The sequence below is a fragment of the Carcharhinus amblyrhynchos genome, chromosome 2 (genome assembly GCF_965287045.1).
Source record: "Carcharhinus amblyrhynchos chromosome 2, sCarAmb.v2.hapA, whole genome shotgun sequence".
In the NCBI taxonomy this organism is placed as follows: domain Eukaryota; kingdom Metazoa; phylum Chordata; class Chondrichthyes; order Carcharhiniformes; family Carcharhinidae; genus Carcharhinus; species Carcharhinus amblyrhynchos.
In genome coordinates this window covers 38,094,075-38,112,587 of record NC_137325.1, presented here as the reverse complement: position 1 = coordinate 38,112,587, position 18,513 = coordinate 38,094,075, and the positions used below count along the sequence as shown (strand labels likewise).

Sequence of the window (18,513 nt, the reverse complement as noted above, 5' to 3'; positions counted from 1 at the left end):
AGAGGCACTGGCACTGGAGTGGGTGCAGATAAGATTTACAAGGATGATGTCAGAAACATACAGGAAAGGATCGACAAGTTGGGTCTCTTTTCTCTTGAGCAAAAAGCTGAAGTGTGATCCAATAGAAGTCTTTTAAAACTAATATTTTGACGAGAGTGGATACAGAAGGAATGTTTCCTCTTGTGCAGAATATCACAAGTAGAGGCCATCAATTCAAATTTAGAAGAAATTCCTTCACTCAAAAAATAGCAAGAATGTTGAAGTGAATAGTATAACATTCAAGGGAAATCTAGACACCAAATGAGACAGAAGAAAATGGAATAAATGGTTAATACAATATTCAAGGGGAGCATAAACACGAGCACTGGATTGACTTGACCAAATAGCCTGTTTCTGTGCCATATATCTTATTTTTAAAAAATTATAAGGATTGAGAAACATACAGAAATGCTTGAGCATATTTCCAGTGCCACACAAGGAGAAAAAGGTGATAGCACTGCAAAAAAGCAAGTTAAAAATATGATTAATAATGCAAAAGAAACTCACAAATAGCTATAATTCTCTGGGGTATAAAAAAAAAACCATGAACAGAAATAATGGCTGCACCCAAATTGGACAGGCACTGCAGTATTTGTTCAGCACCATTTAAGAAAAATTGGTGAAGGCTGTGGGGTTTTGTATGCTTCAGCTGAGAGAGCTTGATAAAATAGGATTAGGAAATTGCCAAAAATGCATCATTTCACAACTTCCACACAGCAAAAGCTAACAAAACATGATAGGGTATTTAAAGAGATAAAGAGCAAAACAATCTATATTTTCTCTACTTCTGCTATTCATGCATTAAAAAAAAGGTTTTATTGATAGCTAACTAAAAACAGAAAATATTGGAAAAACTCAGTTAGTGGGGCAACATCTAGAGAGAAATAGAGTTAACAATTCAGATCAATAACCTTTCAATGGAATAAAGGAAAAAAATGAGAAATGCAAAAGGTTTTAATCAAATGAAATGGGAAAGTTTAAAAATAAACAGCAAAAGGGATGGTTACTGACCGGTTAGAAAGTAGGAAACATTAAGTGATGGGGCGGAGTCAAAGGGTGTGATAACAAGAAACTATGTCTGGGTGAAATGCAATTCGTAGGGTGATGAGGTAACAAGAGAAAATCTAAGGCCAAAAGAAATGGAAAAAATTAAGGACAAAGATTATGGTCTGAAATTGCTAATCACAACATTGAGTATGGAGAGCTGCAAACTGTCTATTCAAAACAGGAGATGCTGTTCCTCAAGCTTGCATTGAGCTTTATTGGAATATTGGAGGAGAGGTCAGCATGCGAGCAAAATGGAGAATTAAAACAACAGGCCAACAAGTTTGGGGTCACACTTGCAGTCAACAGAAGTGCTTTGCAAAGCAGTCACCCAATCTGCAACTGGTGTCCCTAATGTGGAACAGTCTGCAATGTGAGCGGTGAGTACCAAACTAAATTGCAAGTATATAAAAAAAAGTTACATCTGGAAGGGGTGAAAGGAAGGAGCTGCACTTGCTTGGAAAAGTTCTGTCGAAATGTGACACAGTAGTTGGTAAAATTGAAATGCACTTAATTCTCAAATGCAAACTGGTAATGGTGATCATGAAACTATATCATCATAACAGTCCATCTGGTTCACTGATGTCTGGCCAGTTGGTCTATCATGGATCTGGAGTCAGATGGAATTCAGATGGAGTCAGATGTGGTTGATTCTTAATTGCTCTCTGAAATCACCTAACAAGCCACTCAAAGGGAGAAAGGGATGGATAACAAATGCTGGCCTTGCTAGTGATCCTCACACCCCAAAAGAATAAAGAAAAACAAAACATTAACAGGAAATGCCCAACTAAAAGAGAATTAAATGGCTACAAGAATCTAGGTTTCAGCAGGGCATGTAGAAACTCTTAATACAATCAGGTAGATTCAACATGGCTTTGTAAAAATCATGCTCAAGTAATTTAAATTTCTTTGAGGAAGTTGCAAATAATTGAGATAAAGAGAAACTATAGATGGGTATACTTGGATTTCCAGAGCACTTGATAGTGAGCTACATTAATTGTTACCACACAAAACAAGGGTTCACAGTAAAAGGGGAAATAACATACTGACATGGAAAGAAGATTAATTAGCTAATAAGAAGCAGAGAATTTTTCAAAAATTCCTTCATGGGATGTGGGCATCACTGGTTGGGTGAGCATTTGTTGCCTTTCCCTAATTGCCCTGAACTAGATGGGGTTTTACAATCGTTTCATGGTCATCAGACTTCTAATTCCAGATTTTTATTAAATTCAAATTTCAACATCTGCCAAACTGGGATTTGAACCCAGGTCCCCAGAGAAATACCCTAGGTCTCTGGATTACTAGTCCAGTGACAATTCCTATGCCATTGCCCCCCCCTAGGAATAAATCAGTCATTTTTGAGTAGGCAGCTGAAACTAATGGGTTGCCACAGGGATTAGAGCTGGGGCCTCAACAACTTACAATCTATCTCAATGACTTGGGTGAAGAGACCAAACGCATGTGGTTGTTAAATTTTCTGAAGATAGGCAAGAGGGTAAGTTGTGATTGGACATGAGCAGTCTGTGAAGAGATATAGACAGGCTAAGGGAGTGGGCAAAAATTTGGCAGTTGGTTGCAGGAAAATATCAACTTACTTTGGTCATAGCGTCATAGAGATTTACAGCATGGAAACAGGCCCTTTGGCCCAACTTGTCCATGCTGCCCTTTTTAAACCTCTTAACTGCCTGTATTTGGCCCCTATCCTTCTATACACGTTGCACCCATATAACTTTCTAAATGCTTTTAAAAAGATAAAATTGTACCCGCCTCTACTACTACCTCTGGCAGCTTGTTCCAGATATTCACTACCTTCTGTGTGAAAAAATTGCCCCTCTGGACACTTTTGTATCTCTCCCCTCTCATCTTAAACCTATGCCCTCTTGTTTTAGACTCCCCTACCTTTGGGAAAAGATATTGACTGTCTACCTTGTCTATGCCTCTCATTATCTTACGGACCTCTATAAGGTCACCCCTCAGCCTCCTACGCTCCAGAGAAAAAAGTCCCAGTCTATTCAGCCTCTCCTTATAACTCAATCCATCAAGTCCCGGTAGCATCCTAGTAAATCTTTTCTGCACTCTTTCTAGTTTAATAATATCCTTTCTATAATAGGGTGACCAGAATTGCACACAGTATTCCAAGTGTGGTCTTACCAATGTCTTGTACAACTTCAACAAGATGTCCCAACTCCTGTAGTCAATGTTCTGACCGATGAAACCAAGCATGCCGAATGCCTTCTTCAGCACTCTGTCCACCTGTGACTCCACTTTCAAGGGGCTATGAACATGTAGCCCTAGATCTCTTTGTTCTGTAACTCTCCCCAGTGCTCTACCATTAACTGAGTAAGTCCTTCCCTGGTTCAATCTACCAAAATGCATTACCTTGCATTTGTCTGATTTAAACACCATCTGCCATTCGTCAGCCCACTGGCCCAATTGATCAAGATCCTGCTGCAATTGGAGATAACCTTCCTCACTGTCCACCATGCCACCAATCTTGGTGTCATCTACAAACTTACTAACCATGCCCCCTATATTCTTATCCAAATCATTAATATAAATGACAAGTAACAGTGGCCCAACACTTTTTTGGTAGAAAGAATAGAAAAGCAGCATACTATTTAAGCAGAGATTGAAGAAAACAGACAGTGGGATCTGGATGTCCTAGTATGTGAAGCACAAAGAAAGGATGGTAAGCAGGTACAGCAAAACGATTAAGGTGGCTAATGAAAAGTTGTAATTATTGCAAAGGGAATTAAATATAAAAGCAGAAATTTTTTTTGTAACAGTTATACCGGGCATTGGCAAGAAAACAACTGGAGAAGTGTACACAGTTTTGGTCTCCTTACTTAAAGGATATCATTAAGCAACATTGGAAAGACAGTTTAAAAATATCAGGAATCTGATGGGGATGTGGGATCGGAAAAGGAGCAGAAGAATGCAGCGGGACCCAGGGTAAACAAACCTGCATTACGTATTTGCAGCTCCAGCTCAGAGTCTTCAAATCAGGCACAGGATGGTGTGACTGCAAGCGAGGCAGGTAAGGTGACTCACGTGGGCAGGAGTGCAGGAGCCACGATTTGTTTAGTGGAGAGTGGGATCTGCAGAGAGGATCAGCAAACGGACCTTGACACTATGGTAGAGGAACAGTCAAGTGGCAGGAATGAAAAAAACAACGTAATGGTAGAAGAGAGTAGTGAAGGGGATTCACTGTTCTCTGTAGCGTTAAGAGAGAACCTAGTATTTTAAACATAAATGAGGGAAATTATGAGGGTAAAAGGGATTGGTCAGTAGTGGTGCAATGGCAGACATTTAAGGGGATATTTCAGAATACAATATATAAATTCCAACAAGAAAAATCCTAGGGGGGAAATTCAATATCTAGTGTTAACTGAAAAGATAGCGTAAACTTAAAAGAAAAAGCACATAATTGCATAAGGACAAGTGGCAGGCTGGAAGACTGGACAGAATATCAAAAAGAAATAGTGACCAAAAGATTGATAAGGTAAAGAAAAAGAAAGTACAGATAGGAGGAGTTTCTGTAGATATTTAAAACAAAATGAAATCAAAGTGAGTAAGTCTGTGGAATAGATAATGGAAAAGAAGATGGTAGAATGGTAGATGTACTGAAATTTTGTACCAGTCTTCACTATAGTGGAAACAAGTAACATCCCAGAAATAGTTATCAATCAGAAAATGGAAAGGGGGGCAAAACTCAGGAAAATTATAATCACCAGGGAAGTGGTACTGAGAAAATTGCAGGAGCTGCGAGCAGAAAAGTCCCCAGGGTCTTGATGGACTTCACAAGTGGTTAGTGAGATAGTGGATGCTTGGTTTTAACTTTAACATCCCCTAGATTCAGGGAAATACCAAGAGATTGGAAAATAGCAAATGTAACTGCTTTATTCAAAAAAAGGAGACAAATAAGCAAACAACAAATAAGCACCATGTCAAAGAAAATGTTAGAAGCTATTAAAAAGAGATTATAACAGGGCACTTGGAAAAATGTAGGGCAGAGTCAACAATTTTATGAAAGGGAAATCATGTTTAACCAATTAATTGGAGTTCTTTGAAGTAGTTACATGTACGTGGGCAAAGGGGAAATTGGTAGATGTAATATACTTACATTTTCAGACTATATTTGATAAAATGCCACAACAAAGATTGTAAAAAATTAAAGCTAATGGGAGTAACATATTGGCATGGATAGAAGTTTAGCTGGTGAACAGGAAGCTTAGAGTAGGTATCAATGGGTCTTTTGCTGATTGGCAAGATGCAATGAATGGTGTGCCATGGGGATCTGTGCTGGGGCCTGAACTTTTTACAATTCATACAAATGATTTGTATGAAGCAACCACTGAAATGGTACAAATTTAAGATAGTAAGTTGTGAAGAAGACACAACCTAGCTATATTTCCTTTGTAACCTTATTGTGTGGGCAAAGAAATAGAGTATAATGAGGAAAAGTGTGAATTTGCCCACTTTTGCAGAGAGAACAAAAACAGATTATCTAAATGGCTAGAGACTGCAGAGCTGAGATGCAGAAGGATCTGGGCGTCCTGGTGCATGAATCATAAAAAGCTAGAATGTAGGTATAGCAAGTAGTTAAAAAAGCTAATCAAATTTATTGCGAGGAGAATAGAGTACAAAAGTAGGCAGGTCATGCTTCAGTTGTGCAGGACATTGGTGGGACCATATCTGGAGTACTGTTCTCATTATTGAAGGAAGGATGCAAAAGCATTAGAAACAGTTTAAAGAAAGCTTACTAAACTAGTATCTGGATTGGGTGGGTCATTTTATGTGGAAAGTTGCACACTTGAGTTTAGAAGAGGAAGAAGCGACTTGATTTAAACAAGATCCTGAGGGACCTTGACAGGATGGATGTGGAAAGAATGCTTCCTCTCATGGGAGAATCTACTACTAAAGCCCAATAAAGGGATCTATTTAGGACAGAGATGAGATTGTTTTTTTCTCTGAAGGTTGTGTCTCAAGGGAACGCTTCTTCAAAAAGGCAAAGGAGGCAGACGGAGGTAAATTCTCAATAAGGGGTGCAAGGTTATCAGGGTTAGGTGGGAACATGGAGCTAAGGATTACAATTAGGTCAGCCATCATCTCAACGAATGGCACAGCAAGCTGGAAGAGCCAGGTGGCCTACTCCTTTTCTTAATTCACATGTTCAGATGGCCAAGTCAAATGAATTAAGAAGCCCGGAAAGAACAGTGGTCTCCTAAATAAGATGCTTGAGAGTCACTAATCATGAACCAAACCAATAAGAACAATGAGTGAACAATTTGCAGGAATATCAAGAGAGGAAATACAATAGGCACAAGCAGGACACCAAACTATTCTTCCATTATAACAGAGGAGGAAGTTAAAACACCCAAGGGATTTGCACAAGCTTAAAACAAGCATGCACAGGAGACGGTAAACACATTAAATAATTACTCCTAGGAGATGGTAACAGTGAAAATACCAAACAAACATTTGCTGAGACTTCAATATTGGGATGTTGAGCTTTTTCTTAGGAAATGTCTGACACAGGTGAAATCCATCTCACTTGAATGAATCTCCCAAACAAGTTACTGAGAAATCTAAGACTTCGTTTGTCTGACCACAGGGGGATAGGACACACCACGTTTAGACACAGGACTGCTTTCCCATCAGAACATATGATGTGTTACTAAAATTTAATCAACTGAATCCTGCATGGCTTAGCAACAGAACATTGGTAAGCTTCCTCCTGCTCAATAAAGAGCAAGAGAGTGGGAAAGAATAATTTAGTTTCCAATTAACATACTGCATAAAAATAAATTTCATCCACCTAGATAATTATGATTTGACAATGAAGACAAGTGAAGAGAACAGAAGAAAACAATAAGTGAACAGTCAAACTGCTTTACAGTCAAGGAAATACTTTTGAAGTCTAGTTACTGTTTCAATTTAGGAAGCACAGTTTACAGCACCATCCTACAAAGAGCAATAAGTTTATGGAAGCACGTGGTTAGCATTGCTGCCTCACAGCACCAGGGTCCAGAGTTCAATTCCAGCTTTTGGCGACTGTGTGGCTTTTGTACATTCTCCCTGTGTCCGAGTGGGTTTTCTCCCAAAGTCCAAAGATGTGCAGATTAAGTGAATAAGTCATGCTAACTTGCCCCTTAAACGTAATGACCAGATAAAAGGAATCTTCCAGCCATTCACACCTCACCACCACTGCACGTGAGGATGGAGAATTTGATGCTCAGCCAAATCTCTGTTCATTACAGTAGGACCAGAGAATCCACCAGCATGAATGCCTGGAAAATTCCAGCCAATGTGTTTTAATGATGTTGGTTAAGGGATAATTACTGTTCAGAATAGTGCTGTGGGATCTTTCACATTCAGAGAGGGCAGATGGTTTAAATGTTACATTTGAAAGACCTGTAATATGGGATTTTCTGGCCATGCTCGCTGCAAAACTGGAAGATCATGTCTATGGTCAACGGACCTCTGCACTCCCCCCCACCCCACCCCACCGACTATGATTCCTGTAGAGGGCGAGATGGAAAATTTACGCCCATAGGCACAGTGCAACCGTCATTCAGTACTGCACAGGTGTATTATTCAAGGTTTCGTACTAAATGTTTCCAGAACAGGACTTGAACCTTCTCACTCAAACAAAAGTACCACCCTCCAACCATTTGGGTCAGAGCTGAAATAAAAGATGGCATGAGGAAAAAATGGAAGAGAAATGAATCAAAAGGAGCAGAATGTAAACAGGAACAAATAAAATGAGAGGAATGACCAGAAAGAGAAACAGCTAGAAATACAGGAGATGCTACAATCTTTGTAGGAACAAGATAAAGAGAACACATAAAAACAAGTGTGGTTTTCAATGACTTAGATGTCACTCCAGGTTGGGAATCTTGTATGTTATTTACAACATCAATGAAGGGATGAAGTGAATTGCATTGCAAGCGAAGTGTGAGCATCATTGTTACTCCCATTTCCAAACAAATGCATGACAAAGTTAGTCATTCTGAACAGACATGTTATGCTGGATCTTCACTTGTTAAACTGGCAGTTCGTGAAAACGTGGTGAGATGGCTGTGCCATGTAACCATCTACTATATAAAAGCAAGTTGTTGTTGAGGTGTTGTGCCATTTCCAGAACACTGAAGGAGCCTTTGGTTCCTGGTGCCTTTCGACCAGCTTAAGGCATGCAGATGCAAAAAATTAGTTCACTGCTGGTTTGCACAAAAGAATGGTGCAACAGGCTACAGGAACTGAATGGCCTGCTTTCAAAACAGGGCAAGGTGCACTTAAGTGCAATACGCCCAAAATGAATGATTTGACTTTATTATATCTCCCACAGGTAATCTCAATGCACCTTGCACGTGAGCAAACAGAGAAGTCATTCTGCACACAGCAAGATCTCACAAACAGCAATGAATGAATAATCCACTTTTGATAGCACTGAGTGAATGGCTGCCATGACATCTGGATGCAGCCAATTTTGATTGCTATTCTACTTTGTTAAAGGTTATCAGCATAAAAAAAAGACTAATAGCAATTTCTGGGCTGTAGTGATCTAATGTTTTAGGCACAGTTTGTTGCTCATTTTCTCATTACTTGAGCTACATGTAGATTTGGGCAAAAATGTTCAATTTCAGAGAGGAATTTCCAGAGATCAACAATCAAAACATGAGTATCAACAGAGTAGAAAGGCAACAAGGACCTTTACCAGTTGTGAATTACATGTGACAACAAGCTAAAACTTCTTGGAAAGTATTAAATGCAAATAAAATCCAGGAATTTTTGAAATAAAATATGCTAGGAATTATGATTCTCTACATATTGTTAGATGACTTCTACCAACTGTAAATAGCTTCAACAAAGCTGATAAAAGTTTACTGTCAGTGCAAGCTTCCCTTTGAACTCAGTGCTGAATGCTATCACACATTATTCCTGCTGCAGCCACTTAGATTTGATAATTAGTTACATTAGATATCCACACAATGATCAGTCTCTGACATCTCACTATAACAGGTTGTGAATTGTTGGTAAATTTTTGAGAAGTTCTTTTCAAATTGGTCTTGGCAATATTTTTGTGGAATTCTTGACATTCATATTCCTGTTGTAGCAGGAAGGCAATAATTTTCAGCATACAAAGACTTAGAAAAGTGCCCATCATTCAAATATAAATTAGAATTCCGGCAGAAAATAAAGTTTCGGGACACAGTATGCAAGTGATGCATGACATGACATGACATGTTAAGTGTAGCATAACAACTTTAGAGCTATGGTTCTCAAACCATGGAGTTTTTCATCAAATCGGGGCCTGTAGTAGGCAGCTTCATAGAAATCATAGCACAGAAAGAGATCTTTTAGCCACTCATGCCTCTGCCAGTTCTTTGAAAGAACAGCGATGCTTAATCTCTCATTCCCTGCTGTTTGTAAATAACTCTTAAATTAGTTATCATCTAGTAAGGATCAGGGTAGCCAGGGGTTAAACCAAAGCTTCACCAGATGCAATTTTTCAAAACCATCTCAGCCTTGTGGCTAAGATGAAGCACTAGAATCGGGAAGAGGTGCAATGTTTTGCCTTGTCAGCTTGGATCTAGTTTGTCCTTCAGGTGAGGACCATAATCTGACTTAATTTGAATTGGCTTTTTTGATTAAGAATAAAAGTACCAAAAAAGGTAAAAGGAACGTACTTGTCCAATTGAATCAACTTCCATTATTTTTGAGGTAGAATGCACCATATCCCAACATACAAATTAGGAGCAGGAATAGGCCACTCAGTCCCGAGCTTACCCTGTCATTAAAGCTCATGGGCGATCTGTAACTTCAACCCCACATTCCTGTTCAAAAAAATAATCGCCCCACTCTAAATTTTTTACCAATGGTTTTGAATCTATAAACTACCTCACCCGACCCAGACAGTGTTTTCTATCTACTGTAGCAAAATCTCCACGTCTTCTGTGTTCCAAAGAGAACAGCCTTATTTTTCCCCATCCTTTCTAACATCTTAACAAGTGTCCTCTGTATCTTGTTCAAGATTTACATCTTTCCTAAAGTGTGGTGCCTAGAATTGTCCACGATACTGAGTATGAGATGTAATGGCATGGCATGATTTAGTGTTCTGGTATATCGCTGCTTTTATTTATATTCTATTTCTCTATAAATGAAAGTTAAATAAAGATTGCATTTATACAGTCTTTCACAACCACCAGATGTCCCAAAGTACTAAGTCTATTTTTAAACATACTCAGAAAACACAGTTAATTTACACACAGCAAGTTCTCATTAACAACAATGTGATAATGACTAAATAACCTATGATGCTGAATGAGGGTTAAATATTGGCTTGGATACCATGGACAACTCCCCTGCTCTTCTTCAAAAAAAAAGAGTGCCATCGGATCTTTTGTGTCTATCTGAAGTTTAACATCTCACTCAAAACGACAACAACCAGCAGTGCAGCATTCTTGTGGATGCAGAATGCAAGTCCAGAACCTTCTGGCTCAGGGAGACTGCGACCACCTGAGCTACAGCTGACTCATTTTAAGAACCACTTCATCATTTTACCTTACCACCTTTAAGGATTTGTGTACAAGGACTCGAAGATCTCTCAGTTCTTTTTTCACTTTTCTAAATGATGACATTTATAATATGCTGTCTTTCCATATTAGTTATCCTCATCACGGTCTACTGCTTTTGCCAAGTTCATAGCACAAATAAATTCTATAATGTTGCTCCCTACATAAAGTCCTCATCATTTATAAAAATTGAAAAAAAAGCAGTGGACCCAAAACTGACAGCAAACCACCTCCCAGTCTGAAAAAAAAAATCTATTCACCATGCTTTGAATCCTGCCATTGAGCCCATTCTGTATTTACATTGACACTTCCTCTCTAACTCCATGGGCTTCCCCCGTCTTCCAAACAAGTCTATGTTGCATTTTGTTAAATGCTTTCCAAACGTTCATACATATATACATCTTCTGCACGATTTTAATGAAGGAATTCTGTCATGTTAGTCAGGCAAACCTGTCTTTAACAAATACACACTGACTCTCTTTATTAATCTGTATCTTCCCATTGATAGTTTATTTCATTCTGAAGAACACGATTGCCACGATTAGTCATTATATTCTGTGACTACTGGAGTGATGTTAGGCAAACTGAATGAAAGTTTTTTTCATTTAAAAAGTCCCATGTTCCTCTGAAGATAGTGAAATCCAATGAACCTGACAATGGATATGGAAACTGGTTCTAGACATCATGTATAACTACCCTGACATTCACTCGGGACCAATGCAACAATTTACAAACACAGCTGGGTTACAATGTTCCCTTCTCTACTTTTTTTTTAAATAAAACCGAATACTTTTCTCTCGACCATTTTGTCTCCAATTTATCTAATCCAATCTATTGCCTTCTCCACCTTTTGCTTTACTTTTGACTAAGAAAAGCATAATGACACAGATAATTGGGCACAGCATTCATGACAACATTGACCACACAGTACTCTTAGTGGATTAAACATCTCAGTCGTCAGTATAATGTTGATTGTGAACAAAAAAGCCCAATTAAAACGGATTGTCAACAGAACTGTCATTGCACCAATTTCTAGCCCCACATCTACCATTTTTGGATATAATATGAAGTACTTGATGATCTTTTAATGGCGGGGGGGGGGGGGGGGGGGAAGCAGGGGTGGTTACATGATGGACGATGCACACGAGTTTTATTGACAGGAACATTATTATGGAGATATAATTAAATCCAAAGTATTGGTTTATTTAGACACATTGAAATGTACAATGACTATTTTCTTGAACCTCAATTACTGTTGAAGAAACTTTTCCTGGTGTCCTTCCCTAACTAACAATCCCATTTCAATATAATAAATAATCGCGAAAGAAAAAAATACAGGGATATAGGAAAAGAGCGGGGAGTGGGGTTAACTGGATTGCTTTTCAAAAAAGAGACTCTTTGTGCATGTGATTCTATGATTCCATGAATAATTCCCAGGAAATGCATACATTTTAGATATCCGTTGAAAAGTTGGATTATTTTAATTTTACTTTTCCCACACAGCAACCACTTCCAAATGAGATTGGATACTGGCATCAGGTCTCTGTAGATAACTATCTGGATGGGTGCAAAGTCAACCTTAGTTGATTAACTATTACTTTTTTTTATTTTAAAGAAACTCATTTTAGCTACTTACAAAAAAAAGTAAAAGAAATTAATTAAGCCATGATCAAGTCTCACAACTTGTCTCACACGATTCTGACACAAATTCTAATCACAACTAAAAAGGAACCCATTATGTCTTTTTTTTTGGCTCCATGACCATTTTATTGGATGACGCTTTGGAAAAGCATGCCAATGCACTTCACGATGTTAAAAAGTACTGTATAAATGCAAGTTGGAGATTTAAATTCGGTCTATACAAGATGGGCAATCTAGGAGACGAGTGGTCCTCTGCTTCAGGGGGCCCCAAGATTGAAATTGGCATGTTTAATAATTATAGTCTCACAAATAATATTGAATACATGTCAAGTGTTTCATAACAAGTTATAGAGAATGCTTAATCTTATAAACTTTACATGGCAAACAAAAGAAATATCTGCACCTTAATTGGATGCAGTGGGAGCACATGTGTGCAATCGGCACGTACCTCACTTCATATGCCCTTGCTTTTTGTGCACATCACTTCAGTCATACCTGCAGGGAAAATAAACTACACCTGATAGAAACCAGTGAAATCTGGTAATGCTGTGCATGACAACTAAATGCCTTGTGTGTTGCACTCAGATGGGCCACATGTGGTCCCCGGGCTGTAGGTTGACCACCGCTAGCCTACAATCTATACCAGCTTGACAGCAAAGTGTTCTTCGGAGAATACAAGGACAGTGAACTACAGATCTTTAGTTCTCGTAATCCCAAATAATCCACTGTATGGCATGTTACAAAGAAATATTAAAATGACTGATGACACATTGTAGTGACGAAATAAATGCAGCTCCTCAAATGGCTGAAAATTTGCACCACTGTACATGATAAATTGCAACTCATTAAGTAAAGCCAACCTGTCTAGAAAACCCATGGACATTTACCTTGAAGGAGTGTAAATGGGATCATGTCCTAACCCATTCTCAGAACATCCTAACAATCATCTAAGTAGGGACTACGCATTAGATGCAATTAACTCTATCTCAATAGCTTCCACATCCTCACTACAAGAAGGATGCGGAAGTTATTGGGAGGGTGCAGAGGAGATTTACAAGGATGTTGACTGGATTGGGAGGCATGCCTTATAAAGATAGGTTGAGGGAGCTAGGTCTCTTTTCCCTGGGGAGACAAAGATTGAGAGGCAACCTGATAGAGGTTTATAAAATGTTGAGAGGTATAGATAGGGTGGATTCACGGAGGCTATTTCCCAGGGCTGAAATGGTCGCTATGAGAGGACACAAGTTTAAGGTCCTGGGGAGCAGGTACAGAGGAGATGTCAGGGGTAAGTTTTTCACTCAGAGGGTGGTGAGTGAGTGGAATCACCTGCCGTCAATGGTGGTAGAGGTGAACTCGCTGGGGTCTTTTAAGAGACTTCTGGATGAGTACATGGGATTTGATGGGATTGAGAGTTATAGATAGGCCTGGTAGGTATGGATATGATCGGTGCAACTTGTGGGCCGAAGGGCCTGTTTGTGCTGTAGTGTTCTATGTTCTATCTCATACAATGAGCTCTGGCTAAGGAAAGAGTCTGTCAAACAATAATACAATAAAGTTGAAGCCATCCACCTGGAATTCACTACATATGACCATATTTAGGTCCCTGGTCAGTTGTATGGAGAATTGAAAGGTCGTGAATGTAGCCCAATCCATCACGCAAACCAGCCTCCCATCCATTGACTCTGTCTACACTTTCCGCTGCCTCAGCAAAGCGGCTAGCATAATCAAGGACCCCATGCACACCAGACATTCTCTCTTCCATCTTCTTCCGTCAGAAAAAAGATACAAAAGTCTGAGATCACATACCAACTGACTCAAGAACAGGTTCTTCCCTGCTGCCATCAGAGTTCCAAATGGACCTACCTCACTCCAGTTGATCTTTCTCGACATCCCAGCTAAGACTACTACATTCTGCACTCTCTCCTTTCCTTCTTTATGTATCGTATGCTCTACACTTTTCACTGTACACTAATACATGGGACAATAATAAATCATAAAAAAATTACATGGTGGGAAGGTTAAATATGTATGGACCCGAGAACGAGCACATTTTTATTATTTCTTTTAGGCTGGATATTCCCCCCCCACCCCCCCAAAGAGGATTGATCAAGGAAACCTGTCCGTTTATGTCCCTTACACTCACAGCAAATAAACAGTTTAACACTCAATGAATTGGTAAACATATACCTTGACATCAAACTGGGGAAAGAGGGGGGCCATTCAGCCCTTCCTCACCTGATAGCATTACTTGTTACAATCTCAAAGGGACTGTTGCCATTTGAAAAGGGGAGCTGGGGAAAACTATCAAGGCCACCATGGCATTTTTCTTGGTTCTACATTTGGTCTGCAGAAAACAATTTCTTCAATACAGAAAGAGTTGGCTTGTTTATCACATGATCCTGTATCCAACACTCTTGCTTTTAATGACCTAATCTAACGAGATATCGTCACTAAGACTGTGAACAGCTTTATTGTACATGGCAAAGCACAATGCTGTGATGGTCCTTTCAAGCCATTGTGTGGAAACAAAACAAGTTGCAATTCATCAAATGAAATCCTGCAAGATAAAGCTGCTGCAGGCCAGTATTAGAACTGGGATTAAGCTGCTTTAAAACAACCGGGATTCCACTGTATCTTTTCATCAGTTAAAAAAAACTATTTAGTTCAACCCCTCCCCCACAATGAAGCAGTTGTGTGTTTTTGCCAACGTTTATTCTATTTATAATATTGAAGGTGCAGTAAAATAAATCTCTATGATTGGTTATGTCCCATGTGGTTAGGCCAGAAGTAGAGACTAAATGCAGCATGCTCATACACAACATAAATAATAAAGAGATGCTGAATAAATTCTGCAATACCTTACAAAAGATCCCAAAGTGCATTGCTGCTTAGATAATAAGACCCTAATCTTTTTATTTTGTAACGAATTCTCAATCTTGAAAGCTTGTACTTGGGATGTTTTATTAAATTAAATATATCCTACAAGGTGCTTCACAGGAATGTTATCAAACAAAGGTTTACATTCACAGAAGGGGACATATTAAGATAGGTGATGGCTAAATCTTAGAGGAAGAGATATTTGAAGGGAGAGAGAGACAGACAGACAGAGAAGTAAAAAAAAAATGGTCAAGTGGGGAATTCTGGAGCTTAAAACCCAGGCTACTTAAGGCATGGCTGCCAATGTGGCAATTGCATATCATACACAAAGCTGTCCATTGCTCTATTAGGTGTTCGCCAATAAAAATCGTTGACTAACCACAATGTTTCACCACACATTCAATATTTAGTGGAATGAACAATGTATGTCTTCACAATACGGGAAAATGTACTTCGCTTGCATATTAACATAAACTTCCATTGCCAACCAGTAATGAAGGAATTGAAACTGTCAAAATGATCAAGAACACTCTGTTTTTTATTTTTCTGAACAAAATATTTGAGTGCACATGCATATATCATATAGATAAGTAGAGATCACATGCACAATGAAGGTGTCAATTGCTCATTTTTTATTTATCATAAATAGCCACATCTGGATTCCCATTTAGCCACGTGAATGGAATGTACGAATGGACAACAGATTCGATTCTACCAATGCAACACAGCTCAAAGTAAACGTACAATTAAAATTTTGAATTTGTAAAACACAATAGAAATAATTACTTCTCAGGTCTTGAGCAGATCTACCACTTTGTCGGGCCCATTTCATAAACACTTTGTATAGTACAAGTGATTGTTAAATGGCATTTGATTATAGTAGTCAATCTTGCATGTGATACTGTCATTTGCCAGGGACAAAGAACAATCCCACTGGCAGATTGGCAGCTTGATCTATAATTCATGTTGCAGTGTCTTATTTCCTTACCCTTTACTCTGTGGATAATGTAATAAACTCTTTATTCAGTATTGCCCAACACATTACCATTTTTTTACACGGGAAGGGGGAAAAAAGTTATATTGAAAAAAATTCTGTCCCTGCCCTCCATTTAATGTAGTAGTGTGTAGACCAACAAGGATCATTTTCCCCAACTGATCTGAACATCTTCAAAAAAAATATGGATTTTAATCAGGTTAATTCTGCCCACTTAATCGGTAATGTTGGTTTGAATGCATCAGAAGGGTTGTTTCTCCTCTAGGTTTTATCCACTGCGGCCCTAAGCTTTCCAAGTCACAACTGGAAACAATTGTGACATCCAATAGCTACATATTTGTAACCTCGAGAGAAGAGCTGGCAGTTCCCCTGGCTGTGCTGTAACTCTTGCTGCTTTCAATGAGCCAGACATTGAGGAGACTGGCCAGCCTTCCCCTCACTGCTCTCTGCCTTCACTTGAATTCGCGGCCTGGAGCTGGAGCAAGCTCAGCAATCCCACCACCCCGCTCTGCAGCCGCGGAAATCACTTCACTTCACTTCAGTATCCTTGTCTGCACCCCTCCCCTCTCCCCATAGCCCAGGAGCAGCTTTCCCGTGCCTTTACCTGTGAAGTGCCGCAGGGTACCGTGTGCCCACAGGCTCAGGACTTGCTGCACCGTCAGATTGATGGAATAGTCGCCGGCGGCCATGGCTGAACGGCCCGCTCGTTGTTGTTGTTGCTGCTGCTGCTGCTGGGGGACGTTTTTACTCGAGGCGGCCGGCATTGGGATGCAGGGTGTGGGGGAGAGACCAGCACTGCTGCCGCGGCGCCCAGCCAGCACTGAGGCGAGGCGGTGGACTGCACGGATGGAGGAGGCAGCACCCTTAAACGCTGGCAGCTTTATGTCAGCCAGCGTCGCGAAATGGGCGCTGAAGGCATTGCAGTGTCACATCAGACGGCCTGTTCGAGGTAACTCCCTATTCCTCAAACAGCAAAGATACGCCTTTAAGAGAGAACTAAGACTTAAAGAGGGTTTGCAATCTCACCCAGCAAAAATACCGGACCGCCACTTTCACAAGCCCTTATAGTCCATCGCTTTTTAAACGAGACTTTGAAAAAATACAGGGTAAAATATTAGAATATGTGACATGAGAAAACCTGTTCAATATACTTTATCAGGCAGTGCAATCAATATCCTCTTAGAAAGGTAGGAAAATACGAGGGGAACATAGACAAAAAGACACCCTATAACCCATCTGTCTATTCCTTAAACAATCATCTGTCACAATCATCTCTAATTCTGCCTTACTCCTGTTTGGGAAGACCATTCCTCATCACTCTTATGGAGTTAAATCTAGACTCTGTACACCTTCCATTTTCTTATCTTCAACTTATTTCCCCAACTCAGTCTCAGCAATCTCAAATCAATTATCAGAGTTCAATTTGTCCACTTTGTTAAGGATCTTGAATGTTACTTCCTCTCACATTTCTATTCCCCAGATAAATAATTCCAGGCACTTTAACCTCTCCACACAGTTCAGATAGTCAGTTAGACAGCAGCTCAGTTGTCCTTTCCAGCCTGGATATCTTTTGCTGTCTCACAACAACCAGAATTTCACAAGGTACTCTTGATGTTATCGTTTGCTTATCAGTCTTTCCCAAGGTACTTCCAATTGTCCAAACATGCTATGCTGTTATTTCAATAAGACAATGTCATAAATCCCCATCCTCTGTTGTGTCCTGCAGCAAATATGTAGTTAGTTTTTAATTCTTCCTTCTTTCCTCATGTGATTAATACTCAAAACTGTAATATTCCACTCACCCTTTACAAGTTAGATCATCACAGACCACTGGTTTACCTCTGTCCTAATTTCTCTGTCCCTTCCAACCTGCTCAGGTTTTCCAAGTAGCAGGTTATGATTATTATTAGGCAACCACCATTCTTTCTTTGCTTCCCAAAATGCACAAGAGACTTTCAATGAATTGTCTTCAATTTGAGGTGCCTGTCACTAACCATAGAATCGTAGAATCTGTACGGTGCAGAAGGAGACCTTTTGGCCCTTTGAGTCTGAATGACCGTTATCCCACCCAGACCCTATTTCTGTAACCCCACATATTTACCCTGCTAATCTGCTGACACTAGGGTCAATTTAGCATGGCCAGTCAACCTAATCTGCACATCTTTGGACTGTGGGAGGAAACCAGAGTACCGAAGGAACCCCCCGTCTCTCCTCCTCCCCACACACACACACGGGGAGAATGTGCAAATTCCACACAGACAGTAACCCGAGGCCGTAGTTGAACCCTGCCACTGTGAGGCAGCAGCCTTAACCATTGTGCCACCTTGCTGCCCCTTAAATTAA

General features: G+C 39.7%; 1 protein-coding gene across 1 annotated transcript in view; it reads right to left on the bottom strand.

The window, feature by feature from the left end:
- tmem170b (transmembrane protein 170B) overlaps positions 1–17,107 on the bottom strand; it is a 54,382-nt gene extending 37,275 nt beyond the window's left edge. Inside the window, exon 1 of the mRNA XM_080204710.1 lies at positions 16,775–17,107. Coding sequence (XP_080060836.1) covers positions 16,775–16,934 — 160 coding nt within the window. The 5' untranslated portion in view covers positions 16,935–17,107. The remainder of the gene's footprint in view (positions 1–16,774) is intronic.
- Between the last annotated feature and the right edge of the window lie 1,406 nt (positions 17,108–18,513).